A 15,980-nucleotide genomic window follows, 5' to 3' on the forward strand; every position below is an offset into this window, starting at 1 on the left:
CTCAAGGCTGTGTAGGATAACAGCAGATATATAATGGAAAACACACAACAGGAGATGCACATTGCTGTGTCCAATATATATATAAAAAATGGCATTTTCCAATAAAATCAATGGCAAAAATCCCCCAAAATTAAATGGAAATGGGTTCAGTGTCACAAACAGATGCAAGAAACACTTAATGATGGTTAATAAATGTCAGCCTGTAAACATTTATATAAATCAAGCCTGCGTGATCAGGAGCTGCCATTTAGAACACACACTCAAAGCTTTCCGTTTACGAACCGCTTGCCAAAATGTAAAAGTAGTACCAACACACAGACTTTCTCCCATCGTGCTTTAAACCCTGAAAATTGTGCTGTGTCCAGTTAGATGCTTGGGTTGCTGCAGAATCTCACATGCCCCTGAGCCAGGAGCCAGGAACTGGCATGCGAGCTCAGGCATGTTGAGATGTTGCAGCCTCTCTCCCTGCCATCCCACTCCAGGCGATAGACCCCTGTCAGGATTCTAGACAAGAGTCCTCCAGCACAACGCTGTGTTCAGCTAGTGTTCTCTAACCCAAGATGCCCTGTGGCTGAGAGAACCGCAGCTTTTCCAGGCAGGCAGCGCTCAGGGGCTCAAGTGGCCTCTCTTCTGCCTAATGAGCAGTGAGCCAAGGACTCTTCCCAGCCTCTTTCCCTTTGACAAGGAAAAGGATCACCAGCCAGTGAGCCATAAATGCCTCCCTTGCTCTTAATAAACTCAGAGAATGTACTGCCACTCTGGTACATGATGGTTGTAGATTGTTCTTCAAATTATACCCCTGGACAAGGGACAAAGTATCAATAAAATAAAAAATTAGGTAATGTAGATAAGCCTTGTTACTGTACAGATCCAACCTGTAGGAGAAAACTGAATGCCTGCCTAGAGTAGAAAGAAGCAAAATTATTGGGGGACAAAGGAAAGAAGAAGAAGAAAGCCTTTGTCTTTGGCTCTTTTCACTAGCTCCTTTGGATGAAAGCACCAGGAAGGAGTTTCTTTGTAACTACAGTATAGGCAAGGATGCTGCCCCACTCAAGTTTTCTCTAACTTGAGCCCTGAAGTTATCTACTAAAGGTTTCTGATGACACCTTCTTAAGATCATTTAACATATGCTACCCATAACACATTGTAATAACCTGTAATCAAGACGGTTTAAAACTTAGGATAGGTTTCCCCCCCTACACACACACACTTTCACTTTCTATTCAGATCTTCCATGCTGATGACTATAATCTGTTTTAGTGATGCTCTGAGTACAGAACCAGGAGGTGGTAGTTAGATTAATTAACCTGGAATAAAGAGTGTGATCTTGTGATGTGCAGTAGGACACGATTTGGCACTCATGTTGCTGCAAACGAGGGGGAGTAAAAAAGTAGTTTAAAAATTGATCAAAATATTACTTAGGTTGAAAAGGGTATAGCTGTCTGATTTGGATAAGTGTGTGAGGGGTCAAATTCATGCCTATCTAATACGGATATTCATGTTAAGATTCGCACACTCAGTCATGTACAAGGAAGGGAATTCCTTGGTAGATGGCTGATCCCCAGGAGAGATTATCTTGTGTTATGAAGAATCAAGTAAAGCAGAATTCTCCTCTAACCTCCTGCAGTTAATTGAGCTGTTTGTATAGGACTGATTTTCCTGATGCCTGCAATTACATGCATGTCATATTATTTTATGCATAAAATGCGTACTCTCTCTCTGAAAAAATATTTAAAATGATCAGCAGAAATAAATAGCTGACTTTTATGCAAAACATCTCTATTAGTTGTGATTCCTAGGTTGGGTTTTCCACATTATTATAGATATTTATATTTCAGAAAAGCCACCATGCTCATTTTAAACTCATGGGGGGTGTTTGTGTGTTTTAATTAAAGCCATATTATTATAGGTTATGCTTTTCTGCATTTGTCACGAAAGAAAATTATGCATCTGGATGCTTTTATGGCATCAGCAAATTGTCGCAAAGCAGCCACAGTCTCTCCAACTTATAGAAAAGTAGTATTTGATTATGTTATGGCACACTGAACAGAAGAGAAATGTTATTCTCTGTCTTTTGTGAGTACAGCTTGTGGTGCTTTCTCTTTGATTCCAAATTCCCTGTGCTTTCATACATCATCAGATCTGTTTTTCCTTGCAACATTGCAAGTAACAGCTGGACCACAATGAACCTCCTCCATAGATGTGGGAATGTTTATATTTAGCTGCCAATGACTAAAGTCCTTCGGCTTTCACTAGCCAGTCACAGTTTGCATTGTTGTTGCCTGTTTATTTTCCTTCTCTCTTTATTTCTTGACATGCACCTCTCCACCCTCGCCCACACTCATGCAAAGTGCATTGAAATATTAGCCAGGTTAGAAGTTCATTGGGAAATTACACTAAGAATGTGCTTTGAGAAGGCACATAGAGAGATCGTTTCCTCAGAGAGCTTATAATGCACCAGTTTAATCATTTAAAAGGAAAAAGTCTGAGGCTGCAATCTTGCAACCAAATATTCCAGTTTAATCCCATTTGATTTAACCTGGATTTATTTGAAGATAGATTGCTTTAGGACTGCTGCAGCACTGAAGTAGAAAATGTTAACCCTTTCTATAAATCCACATTTATGCAGCATAATTCAAAATGCAGACCTTCCTTAAAAGTTAGCTAGATTCCTCCCTATTAAACAACTCTTTCCTTGCATACACTTCTGTGCAACAGGAATTTTTTCCCCTTTTTATAGCTATTATAGAGAGACTTCCATATACAGCTCTGGTGTTCCAGCAATCTGTTAACTTTTCAGCTAAGATTCCAAACCAAGCTATAGAATATATAAAAGTGATTTCTTGAGGACCTCCAATATTTAAAAACAGAAAATAATGTCAAAATAAGATTTGTCTGTATAAAAAAATATATATTAAAACCTAACAAGGAAAAAAAATTGGCCACACCACACTATAAGGTTAAAAAGAAAATAGTATAATAAAGGAAATACAAAGGCTTTGGCATGGTTTTTACAATCAACAATGGTTAATTTTGATATGTCGTTGTGAACAACTTCAAAACACTTAAGTTTAAAACTCTTGCAAGCACTTTTAATTGATTAGGAATGAATTTTAGATGCACAAAAATGATTGGACTGTGAACAGTAGTACAACTTCAGCTAAGAACAATTAACTTTTGCTGACCAAAAAAGAAACGTTTGATGCATGAAAATGTGTATAAAACATCTATAGAATATTCTTGTCAAATATAAATGAAATTAACTTTATTATAGAAATCATTCTGGGAGATTTCTAGGGAAGACAAATACTTACATTTTGACATAAAACAAATTGGATTATATCGAAGACACAATCTATCCTTTTCCTATCAAACTTTTCTTCTTTGAAGTTCTCTCTTGATCCTTTGTTTGCACATAAGCATCATCTGTTAATAACCTTTGGAAATCCCAACAGATATTTTTCTTACAGAAATCTAATGCCGTATTGTTCCAGGTTGAATTATATGCAATGGAATGATACAAACTTGGAGCATCAGTCTGAAATCTATGAACAGATTGGTAGAAGTATTCGATATAGCTTGATAAAACTCTTAATTCGTGGCAAAGCTTGTTGATCATGGCTTCCTTTTTTAAAAATAAAATAAAAAACACAACTTCATGACCAACACAAAAGCAAACATCCATTCAGTCTACATTGTTCTTTTTTCATTATAACATACAAATGCCCATTTACAAATAATACATCAAAATGAATAAAAGTTTGGATACCAAAATGAAGATTTGTTCCAACTGATATAATGCCTTCATGTATACAAAGGTCCATGTTAAAGTCTTTCTCCATGTGTTATGTCGTAGGGCACAGTTGCAGTACAGACGTACTCTGAAAGCCGTTCTTCTTTTAGAAAACACAGCCAAACCTCCAACTGTTGTCCATAGAGCCATTTACAAAATCAACACATGGTTTACTGTAATCTTGGCCAATATTGAGACATATCAGGTTCACTGCCGGGAACTTGAACAGGAACTGACACTCCAGGGGAAATAAGACCTTAAAAGAAAAAGAAGAAAATTTTTGTAGAACCAAACACACATATATTCAGCTACTCTGTGGCCCCTATTAAAAGGGGGCTTTCTTCTAAAGCTTCCAGAGCTCTGTTAAAGAAGTCAATAATATCTTTCCCCATTTGATCATTTCCTAATTTTAGGAAATCAGTTGACCTAGCCATCTGCAAGCATATTAGAAAATACTTTTTGGCCCCACAGTTAAATGTCCGGTCAGTCTGCTCTAACATTTTCAAATTGTAATGGGATGCAGTATTTTATTTTTATGTTCCAACTTTTTCTAGAAGTGCTGAGAGGAGGAAAGATATAAACTGGAAGGAATAAACAAAACAATGTTCTGTTCATCATTCCTTCCTTCCTTCAAGTGCAGCCCCCCCCAAACAAGTCAGGAATGGCTTCCCTATTTTATACACAAAGAGTTGAGCAACTATGTTTAAGCAACTGCTGAGTTTTTAACAGGTAACTAACAATCACATTTGGATAGAAAATTAGCAATAACTTTCTGAATAAATTGTTGAGACCAGACTGGCAGGAGAAACAACTCCTTTAAATTCCTTTTGACAAAGAAACAAAGGGGGTGCTTACCTGTTGAAGTTGCGCCAGAGGCGCCCATTGGCTGGCTGTTCATATGTGTCTGCATGTGAGGAGGGGTATATGTATCATAACTCCTCCCATTTACTGACGGACTTGTGGGCAGCATGCAAGAGTAAGAGGAAGTCTGGCTGGGTACCGGGGGCTGAAAGAACAAAGCAAGGCTTGTGAATTTCAGCAGCATCATATAGCCATTGTTTCCTTGTAGGGACAGTAGATAGACTCTACACACAAAGAAGGTAAACATTCATATTTAGTGCCTTGTTCCACGGAGTGCTCAGTCTTCACGGTTCCCACCCCCAAAAGAGGGCAAATGATTCCCCATCCACATTCCATGGCATGCAGAGAGCAGGTTCTTCTACTATTAGTCTTATTTATTATATTCATTTAAGGGCTACTTTCTTTGAGCACTTCACTTCCCCAGATTTGAGCACTTTCAGATCTGTCACTGGGTTGGGAAGTGGAGAGTGGAGCATCCTTGCTCAGAAGCATTAACAGTGAATTGGGCTATGTTTTTGTTTATATTGGAATGCATGTTAAAGGCACTGAGAAAAAAAGGCATCTCTCAGAAGTGCCAATCCTAATGATTTTCTCAAATTCAGTAAGAATTATCTATCTTCTTGTTTGTAGCAGGAAATCGGATCAGTTTACCAATCTATAAGCCTTACAGTGAAAACAAAAACAAAAACATTTTCTCTCTGGGTCTTGTCCACAAGCTTCCCACAAGTTGGTCTACCATTTGGGAATCACTGATGCAGAATATAAATTAGGGTGTGCATGAAAGCCACATCACTGAAGAAAAATATTGCTTATAAGAACTGATATCACTCTCAGTTTTGGGCAATGTAATGGTTTAGGTCTTACATCCCAGTCCAATTTCTGAATCAGTGAATATGTTAGACTTCAAGGTGACAAACCAGTTTAAACCCATGAGAAATGCCAACTTAAATCTAAATATTTTATCTTGGGTTATGGATTGGCCTGGTTTTCTAGTTGTTTACCTCTATTTATTCAGAACAGCATGGATATAGAAGCAGCAGATATAATACAACAGGCCCATTGGTAACCTTAATAATATACAATCCACTAATTTATACCTGTATTTATCCCCAAACTGATTGTCATTTGGACTGAGTTATTTTTTGGGGAGGAGGGGCTGCTAAAAGTAATTAGGTTCCTAATTCCCATTACTATTCCCTGTGATTTGGATATTTTACTTTCTAATCTCAACTCTCTGTCTTTCCTTTGAAAGTACTGCTGTTACATTTTTGTGGATGTTAGGTTACAGTTGCACTCTGTGTAAAATCTGTGTAAAAGTGCCGCTTCTTCCTCAGCAATCCACATACAACAGAAATAACAATTGCCCTTATTTTAGGAATATAGTTTTGCTTGCACAACAACTGTCAGGTTCTTAAAGGACAGTATTTTGAAACATTCTGTATTTATCTTTTATCCAGAATTTATCTTTCATATATTATCTTTGGATTACTTTAGAACTCTTATCAAGCATGCTCAGATTCCTACTCCCAATAATCCTGGGTTCAATTAACAAAGAGTTCCCAACCCAAAATGCAACTCTGGTCCAAAATACAATTCAGATGCACATGCCAATTAAGTAACCAACATAAACACCTTCCCAGTGGCGTAGCGTGGGTTGTCAGCACCCGGGGCAAGGCAAGTAATTTGCGCCCCCTAATCCGTGGATTTGCGCCCCCTAACCCTAACCCCCAGATGTTGCGCCCGGTGCGGCCGGCCCCCCTGCACCCCCCACGCTACGCCACTGCCCCTTCCCAACATTTACTCATGACTATGTATTAATATACCGGCTTCAGTTCTAAATTCAAGAGGCATGCCATACAGACATACTGTATTTACTGCAAATGTATTTGTATTTGATTGATTGTGGGGGTGGGGGGGTCATAAAGAACATAGCAACCTATTCCATTACGGCCAATTCTACTATGATCTGATTTCTCCAAGCTCCAGCCTGAAATAGCTGTACCAGTCAATGCTTCATGGAAAACCATGGAAAACCTATAGCTTCTGTATCTTCCTATGAGCTCCATCGCATGTGCACAATAATGATTGGGGACCCTAGCATTGTATCCCACCCCACCCCACCCCCGCTCAGCCAGCTAGTTATCCACCTGCATACAGGCATGAGTTTTGGCAGCTCTGTTCACTTTAACACAGCTATTTAGAACTGCAGGTGCTGTTCACATCCTCCTCTCCCCCTTGGGTATTTCTAGGGTGCCAATAGCCACAGTGTCTCATCAGCCAAGGTGTAATCCTGCTAGCATTTTAATAAGCCTTTTCTCCTCACCAATGCTATACTAATGAGTTTCTCTGGTTGGGTACATTTTTTTTCTTAAACAGATTCTGAAACTGTTGCTTTATGAATTCAAATCCATGAGCGCCAATTAACTCACTACACATATTTTTCACAATTTTATCAAGTCCTTTATTTCTCTTTTCCAGTCCAGATGATCACATTTCAGGTTTGGAAAGCTCTTCCCAGTGATTGTGTACCTAACTATCATGTTCCATTGCAACAGTCCTTTTATGTTGGCTCATTCTACAACTTTTAGATCAATGGGTTGTATGCTGCCCTCCTATTCATGGAAGGCTCTTTCATCCAGCGGAGGTTTCCATGAATGGAAAGAAGGGGGAAGATGTTTTTTGCAAATTCCCCTTTTCTCCCGCAGTCCTCAGCACTATCTTCCATGAGGGTACTCAACCATTTTAGGGGAAATCAGAGAAAAGGGGGATATCACAATGCCCCGCCTTCCATTGACAAAAATATCTGCTGAATCAGAGTGCCTTTCTTGAACAAAGCAGACACTTTAGAAGCCCTGATTCAGTTGAAATCACATGTGCCCTACTAGAAAAACTAGTCATAGACCCAAAGTCTAAACATATTAACCTTCATTCAGAAAATGTTCGCTGCACTTTTGTTCTATGGAAATCAATCAAGCAATGTATAACATTTTTTTACGATATAGCATGCCTATTCAAAGAGATCCACAACATTTATACACAATGCATCAGCCGCATGTAAAGAACTCTCAAACAGATTGAAATCAGTGAGACAATTAATCACAACTGACTGAAATGCCATGGGGCTTAAGCACAATCAACTCTAACTGGATCAGGACCAACCACCATGATTCAATATAGATTTAATGCATGTTTCATTCTGCACAAGACTGTATCCTTTAGGTGGCATTTAGATCTATTGATTGCCTTGTAAAGTATACAAGATCAGGGTGCCAGTTGCATACCCAATGGGCAAACTCCCATTAATTACCTGGATGTTCCTAATGCACCCTTTGGCTATAATTTTCCTTTTGCTCTGGGAACTTTGCCTCTTTGAAATCAGAGTATTATGCAACTATTTACTAGGAGTTGAATACCCAAGAATATTGACAAATTTGCCTTTTACTCATAGCCTATTTCATAGGTATGGTCCCATTCTTTCAATTAATATTAATCAATTACAAATTAAATTATTCTGGATTAACCACTGTCACATTTTTTTACAGCAAAACATAAAAAGAGTGTGCTGGATCAGACCAATGTCCCATCTGATTCAGTAACCTGTTATCTCAGTAGCCAATGTATATCAATGACCGTGGACACCATTTAGAATCATGCTGTAGTCAAAAGCAAGTCTTCTTTAAAAAAAAATGTGGGGGACTCCAATAGTGAGTTAATAAATGAGGTTAATGGGCATTAGAGAGTGTCCTTGAACACTACTGTTGTGAATTAGAAGCAGGTTCCAGCCCTGCTTCCACACAGCAAAAAGTTAACTGTGGATAGGGTTAATGCTAAGACTCCCAATGCCACATATGGGGGCAAGACTATGATGCTCAGCCATGTGGAGATCACTATGGAGAAACTCAGAGCAATGCCACTTAGCCAGCAACTCCCTGCCATCTTGCCCAATGTTCAATTCAGTTTAGATATTGTAAATTGGGTTTGAAAATCCCCATGTCACACTAATACTGGACTTAAAAAAAAATTTAATTGCATATGGCAGTACCAAAGGAACTGTGCTAAAAAATTATTAGGCATTCTTTTTATTTACTTATTCTGGCCTTCACTCCCAAGCATTACAGTTTTCTCTTGGTTTAGTCTCACAAAGGTCCCTGGGATAGTGATTTGTCCAAGGCCACCCTGTGAGCTTCATGCTGAATAGGATTTTGAATCACGTCTAAACACTATCCACCAGTGGTGCTGTCAAGGTATAGCTTTGGGGAGAAAGTGCAGGGCCCCAGTCATCAAAATGACCAGGAGGACCCACCAAAAATGCCATAGGGCTGACTTACCACACGTTGAAATAATGCACATTACCATATGGAGGTGACAGTGGGGGAGGGAGAGAGAGAGAGAGAGAGCGAGCCATAATTTCTTCTAAAACTACCTAACTCACACAACTACTTTCCACAACAACAATTCAGTGGCTTCTACAGGATAGTCTTGCCCATACAAAAGGAACAGAGTGTCAAACATAAGAAATCACTGAATTTAAGCATCCCTGTGAAAGCTCAGAAGGACCAGATTAAACTATTGATGTTTTTCTCAGGAGTAGCCTGATTGAAATAAAAAGGAGAAAACTATGCAGCATAGAAGCAAACTCCTAGGGGCCGAGGTCCCTTCACCCTCCCTCCAATAAAATATTTGAGGGGGCCGGGCCCCCTGGAGGTTGATGGGCATTGCCATCCGAACGGTGTCGGTCCACCAAGTCTTGTGGTTGATTATGCAGGGCAGGGCTTACTCCCCCCCCCCCAATTTTTTATTCAAGTTGGTACCCCTGCTTTGGCGTAGCCACATTGGAGGCTGCTGCCTTGCTCCTTCCAGGGTTTCACACCCAAGAGCACTTTACTCAAAATACCCTTTAGCTCTCTGTCAGAATCAAGGTGGTTAAACCTTGGCAAAAATGATGTCCCGAGGCCTGTTTGTGGATAAAGTGGAACTTCTGGCCGGCATTGTAGACCGCTAGCATAGAGCCAGGCCCTGAGAGCTACTCCACGTTAATTAGCCCAAGGAAGAAATCTTGATGAGTGGCTCAAGCACCTCCCATTAGGCTAATCAGTCTCAAGGAGGTTCCACGTTGACTTCACAAATTTGAAGATTTCATAATGGTGTGAAAACAGAAATCCCCTTGACCTTTGACAGCCTCCTCTTTTGGCCTGGAATTGGCATTCTCCACCCCAGCCATCGAATGGGCAAGGCTCTGCCCAGCTCAGAGAAAGAACGAGAAGGTGGGGGAGAAAGAAAGAAAGAAAGAGAGCATATTAGTGGATTATACTTACTTGCATAGGCAGGTTGTTAGCCATTGTGAAGCTAGGCATGGGTGGCAAAGCACTGTATGTGTTTGTTAGCGCGGTGTCTGTTCTGCCCAGCATTGAACCTGATGTGAAAGAGGAAACTATAATAGAATAGATAGATAGACAGGATGGACGTATTAGTTTACGCTTCAATCAGATGACTGTATTACTGTACAGAGCGTTCTGTTCTATTGCCCCAAATGGGTGACTGACTGATCAATACATTTCTGAAAGCACATTACCAGGTGTTGTGGGTTGCGGGATTGGTTGGTAGACACTTGTGCTAAAACTACTGCTGATGGGAATGTGGCTGGGGGTGTTGCTGGCTTGTCTTCTCTGATTCCTTAGCTTCTCTTCCCGTCTCCACTTTGCCCTCCTGTTGGAAAACCACACCTGCAAAACGCAAGAGCCTTACTGTTAGCACTGTGAAAAGAGGGCCGTGTCCTATCACGCATCATTCAGAGCAGAAGACCCAGCTACCTCTCTAGAGCTACTCATAGGAAGCCTATATAAAGACAGAGCCTCACTGCAACCTTTTTTCATATCTATCTATTATCTGTTTAACAAAATGACTGGGGAATAAACATGGAACCACTGATCTACAAAGTCATCTGCATGTGTGACTGGCTTCCCACAGGGCAGATTGGATGCACATCTACTACACACCTGCACACATGGGTTTTTGTTAGGGGGGCAGAACCTCAGTTTGCTATGTATTTTTATTGATTGGGGGGCAGCTGCTCCTCCCTTATGCCCATGCCTGCACATATATAGCTATCTAGGCAAGATCCAGATGGAACCAGAAGCACTGCTTGGGGCTTTCCTGTCCTCATGCATGGGAAGGGCTGTAGCCCAGTAGGAGAGCATCTAGCTTGTAATGCAGAAGGTCTCAGGTTCAATCTCTGGCATCTCCAGGGAAGGATTGGAGAGGCCCCTGCCTGACAGAGGGCTGCAATGTGCACAACACAGAGCCAGATGGACCAGTGGGCTGACTCAGGATAAGACAGCTTCATGTGTTCCTATCAGGCTGCAGATGGACAGCTTTGTTGGAGACTACGTATTTCCCCCTGAAAACATCAGTGTCCCCTTAACAGGGTGAGCGGGGGAGGGGAGGAAAGAAAACATTACATAGTCACTTGAGTACCTGTATTCTTGCTTCAGGCAAGTCTATTTTGGCAGCTAGTCTCTCTCTGGCAAACACATCAGGATAGTGAGTTCTCTCGAATTCTGGTAGAAAGGAAACGTGGCGGAGTTAGTTTTAAAAACAGATCCCAGAAAGGACGGCCGCTTCCTGCTTTCAGCTGTCTATGTTTGAGTGCACTTTATGCTTTCAATCTTTTATGAGGAATCTTTCCACCAAAGTGCTCCTATGATTGTTATTCCTTTCCTTTAAGCAGAGGGAGATGTCATTGTTCAGTGTTCACACACACATATACATTCTCTCACCCTGCTAGATAAATATGTGATTAATACCAGACTATGCAATTATAGGAGTAGATTGTTAAGAAGGAATTAACCAGAGTTCCTCTGTGTTTGGATGTATTTAGAGCAGCCAATGCATAAGAAATGAGGGCCTCCTTTTCCTGTACTAACATTTGAACATGAGTAAGTTAATAAGTGATCATCTAATCGGATTTCAAGCAAAGCGTTTGAAATCTGGGCCCGGAATCAGAGATGCATCAAAAGAAGCAGAAGGACAACTGTCCTCTGGGGCAACTGGTGATGCCAGGACAGGAACTGCAGTCTCAGTATCCTGAAAGCAGCCCTTCAAGCATATAATGTAACCTGAGAGAAGGGCGAGGTTGGCTGCAGTCAGAAGTCTCATCACCATGACTCAGCCAATATACGCTGCCCAAACTGCGGCACTGTGGAGCAGGTGGGTTGTCAGTTTAGAATGCTGTCCTTATCATGTCACCTCCAAGCATTTAAAAGATGCCTTTGGTAGGAAAAGCATGTGAGATCCTTGTCAATGTCCATTGAAGAATTTCTTTGGAACTTGTCAGGATGGCCCAGAAGAGAGCAGAGGATGTGAAGCCCTTCCCTAGTTTTGACTCAGGCACACGCAACATACCTTTCTCAAGCGCTTCGATTTGTTCTTGGGTGAAGGAGGTCCGATTTCTTTGCAGCTTCCTTTTCAGCTGAAGCCTCATCTGGGCCTCGTCTGAATCTTCTCCATTGGAACTGATGGAGTTGGTGTTTTCTCCCCCTCCTTCTTGTTGCGGACAACCATCTGCAACAGAATGAGGAGGCCGTCCTGAGAAAGACCAAGCTGGACCGCTATGTTCTAGCACAAAAAGTCAGCCGTGACCAAGGACATATCTTCTTAACCTTGCCCAAGTTACAACCACTCATCAGCTTACTTGAGGGTGAGATGAGGCCTCGTGATAAATTGTATGAGAAGCCTCTTATTGGTCAAGTTGTTTCTCAGTTAAACCAAACATATTTGAGGTCAGCATATGCCCAGACCCAAAACATGCTGCCACCAGATAGTTCTGCAGTACATGTATCTCATTGAAGTTACATGAAACTTCCTTGCATATAATCAGCTTGATCCAACTTCTGCTGTGGGACATGTAGCTGTTATACCCAAAGGAGGTGTGCAAAGTGGGCATCTAAACAAAAGGCAGAGGGGAATCTGCACTTCCAAGCTCTGAGTGTGCATGGCAACACTTGTGGAGTTTCAGACTGAGATTGGTGTAATAGGAATTGGGGATCAGAAGCCCCGGTACTGTATTCTAAATGGTTTGTGGACTAGAGTGTGAGGCTTAAGCCCTAGGTTCATACTGAAATACATGGACTACTGTGGGACGGGTGATATAAGGACAAACAATGCCTTATTTAAAAGGTTTATCAGTCTTGAAATCTTGGGTGGGATAGGGACTGAAGAAAAAGGTCACGCCCCTCCCACTTGCAATACAGGGGAGTTCAAAGGAATATGGAACAAAACACAAATTAGTATGTAACAATGGGGGACATATATCATGTTCAAATAAAGAATATTCAGTTTATCTAAATAACAACATATTCCCACTGTATGAACTAAAGATCAAGAATACATTTTAATTCTATTAGTAAAAGACATCACTTCTCCCTCCCATACAAATACAACAATCCAGTAAATTATTTCAAGTGGAGATGGCTGTAACTTTTTGAAAATGCCCTGCAAAAGATCCTCTCTGTATGGAATTTATTTACCTATTGCTGCACTTAAAATAGTGATGTTCAGTATTTCAGATTATCTATAATCAGTAATTCCTATCTAATCAATTAGATGTTGATAGGTTTGCAGAAAATGCTATTAAGAAACCAAACCAAGCTTGTAATCTTTTTTAAAAAATATTTATCTAGTTTTGATTTGAATTCTGCACAGTCAATTTCATTTTAAAGGTTGTGAATTTAGAAGCGCCTGCATTGTTCTGCAGTTTTATTCAACTATTGTATGAGTGTGCATTGCCTTGACACCTATTACAGAGCACAGCTGTAATTATATCATCACCAAGAACAGGCTATAATTGCTGAAAATGGAATTTTATATTTAGATAAAAGGACTGTCCATTCTTTGTAATGTGTTGCACCAGAGAAAAGTAAGATTTCTTTAAAAATTTTAACATGTAATTTTAAAAAGAAATAGTAGCGAGTTCGCTAAGTAGCTAAATATGCTATTCTGCAGCTGAGCGCCTGGCATATCATTTAAGTGGTACATTTTTAATTAGGGCATTTCCAACACTTTTAATGTAATTTCTATCATTAAACAAGAGAAAGTTTTATTGTTTTCACATTGCTGCTGGAGGTAAAGATATGCTCGTGGTCTAGCTGTCTTTCAAAGTGTCTGCAGACACTGAGGGAAAAGGGAAAGGAGGGGGGAGAAGGGTGTTTTACAAAAGGAATGGACATTTCTGTAGAGGCAAAGGAGAAGTTGTCAGTAAATTAACTCTCCCTTTCCTTTCAGAGAATAATTTGAAGCGTTTTGATGTTGCTAAATGAAAAATAGAAGAAGGGATTCTTTTGATTCTAACACTCTGGACTAGGAAGGAAGAGAGGGAGAAAAGTTATGCTACCAAAAAAAATCCACCAGCAGTTCTCTCTCTCTCCTAAGCCTGGAAAAAATATATATATTTGTGGGAAATCAACTTTAAAGTAATATCGTTTATAATCGGCTCACAATGGGGCCCAGCCTTCAAAGCCTCAAGAGAATTGTGACAGGATCTGGTAGGGATCTTTTCAAACACTTTGAAATGTTTTAAAACCCCAACTTTCTCCCCCATTTAAACAGTTGGATTCATCTCCAGTGGTCACCATATGGGCGTTTGGAGATCTATTGAGATGACCACCAACACTTGAATAGCGAGGGGGCTGCTTTTCACCAGGACACAATGCCCGCAGAGTAAGGGAAACTATTAAACTCTTGGGGCAAGGAGGAGGGTTGGCAAACTTTCGTGGGCAGAATTTTGAGGACACAATCAGGCAGGCCCAACAAAAGGATTCTCTTGAGGCGTGCAGCGGCCCACATTGTATCACAAGGATCCCAGTCAACAGACTTTTCAGTGAAGTATGTTAACCTTTAGGCACTACTATCATTAATCACTGTCCCCTGGGCTGGGCTACTCAATGCTATTTAGGATTTTTTAAAAACTTTCTATAGGAGCTGAGGAAGAAAGAAAGAACACCCCTAAACTGGTGAATAGGCCAGTTCCATACACTGAGCCTGTTTACTCAACACCAGGAAGGGGGGAAAGAGGTGGGGGTTAGAGGAGAGAACTACTTAGCTAAGATTAGAGAAGCTTCAACTAGCAGAGGAGAGTCCGGGACAAGGGCCCTGTTTTTATTTACTAGCTAGAGTTGGTGGCTGGCTTTTTAAGTTAAGGGCACTGCTAGGAGCCTCTTCCAGGAGTCCTCAGATCTTCAGCCCTTCTGCTTTTTCTCAGCAAGGCTGATGGACTCTGAGCCCTACGTTACACCTTGCACGCAGGCTGAAGTAGTTGAGGAGATACTTGAGCGCAACCCAGGCAAACACTGGTCGCCTTAGTCAATGATGCACGTGTGAAATTTTCTGGGGCCCCAATCCTTTCCTGGATTTAAAGGAAGGGGCACGGTGTGCCGTTCAAAACTGAAGCCAATGTGCTTATTTGTAATTAAAAGCACTTCGGAGGAGAGTGCTTGGCTTCACCGGGATTTGCATCGGGTACTTCAGCCCAAGATGAATTCCCTGCTTTGAAATGACTGCGCATTACGCAGGCGAGATCCAGTCAAGAGGCGCATTTGCTGCGCAGACTTTAGCCGAGGGTCAAAAATGCCTGCGTGGTCGGGGATCATTCCTTCCGTGCGATGCAACCTGAACTCATGGGATAAAATGGCCCGAAATCCAAACGCTGCAGCTTATAACCAATTTTGGAATCAGGCAAGAGAAGCGCTGAGCTCATTTTAACAGACAGCTCAGCGGCACTTAGTTCAGAGCAGCCGCTCGCAGGATCGCGGCGCACCAGTTCCCCGGTCAAATCGCATTTCTGGCTGAAAAGATGATTGGGTTTCAACCTTTTTGTCCCATTGATATCTTATATGAACGAAAGTTAAAAGGAAATAAACTCCAACGGTTTGTGCTTAGCGCGTGTATATAACCAAACCAAACTTGCAAGCGGCAACGAAGTCCCAGTGACCCAGAAGGAACAACCTTCGGTATAACTGGGACATTTTGGGTGGGTGGGAAATGGCTACTTTGTAGTTGTGGTCAAAGGGAGTGCTCCAAAAGCACGCAACACTTTCGGATCTTTCCAACTCCGTTCCTTATTGCTGCGCCCTCCCTCGAAGATGGTGCCTGCGCTGGGCAAAAGCCCAAATCTGCCCGTTTTCGGCGCGCGCCTTTGGAGGGTGCGTGCGGACGGGTTTGTGCGGGTGCGCAGGAAATTTTCGTCTGCTGCGACTTGCGGCTTGATCCTCCAGCTCAGCTGCTTCCCAGACCTCTCCGGGGAGGCGGCTTGGGATCCTAAGGGCCCGCGCGG

At 41.4% G+C, this 15,980-nt stretch overlaps 1 protein-coding gene and 1 long non-coding RNA gene across 15 annotated transcripts in view; one reads left to right on the plus strand and one right to left on the minus strand.

Annotated features, from left to right (window-relative positions):
- Positions 1-15,980, plus strand: part of LOC309527648 — a 384,549-nt gene that overhangs the window by 203,719 nt on the left and 164,850 nt on the right. The window lies entirely within an intron of this gene.
- The window catches only part of PAX6 (paired box 6), a 42,757-nt gene continuing 29,758 nt past the window's right edge, over positions 2,982-15,980 (minus strand). For 11 of the 14 annotated variants that reach the window (XM_082202527.1, XM_082202521.1, XM_082202523.1 and 8 more), the window contains 6 exons: positions 12,056-12,214; positions 11,129-11,211; positions 10,227-10,377; positions 9,970-10,085; positions 4,649-4,799; positions 2,985-4,049 (listed from right to left, as the gene is read on the minus strand). In XM_082202527.1, coding sequence (XP_082058653.1) covers positions 3,964-4,049; positions 4,649-4,799; positions 9,970-10,085; positions 10,227-10,377; positions 11,129-11,211; positions 12,056-12,214 — 746 coding nt within the window. In that variant the 3' untranslated portion in view covers positions 2,985-3,963. Of the gene's footprint in view, positions 4,050-4,648; positions 4,800-9,969; positions 10,086-10,226; positions 10,378-11,128; positions 11,212-12,055; positions 12,215-15,980 lie in introns of all 14 variants that reach the window. The other 3 variants (XM_082202520.1, XM_082202517.1, XM_082202519.1) reach the window with 3 other exon arrangements.

Source organism: Podarcis vaucheri, assembly GCF_965113315.1.
Source record: "Podarcis vaucheri genome assembly, chromosome: 1".
NCBI classification, from domain to species: Eukaryota; Metazoa; Chordata; class Lepidosauria; order Squamata; family Lacertidae; genus Podarcis; species Podarcis vaucheri.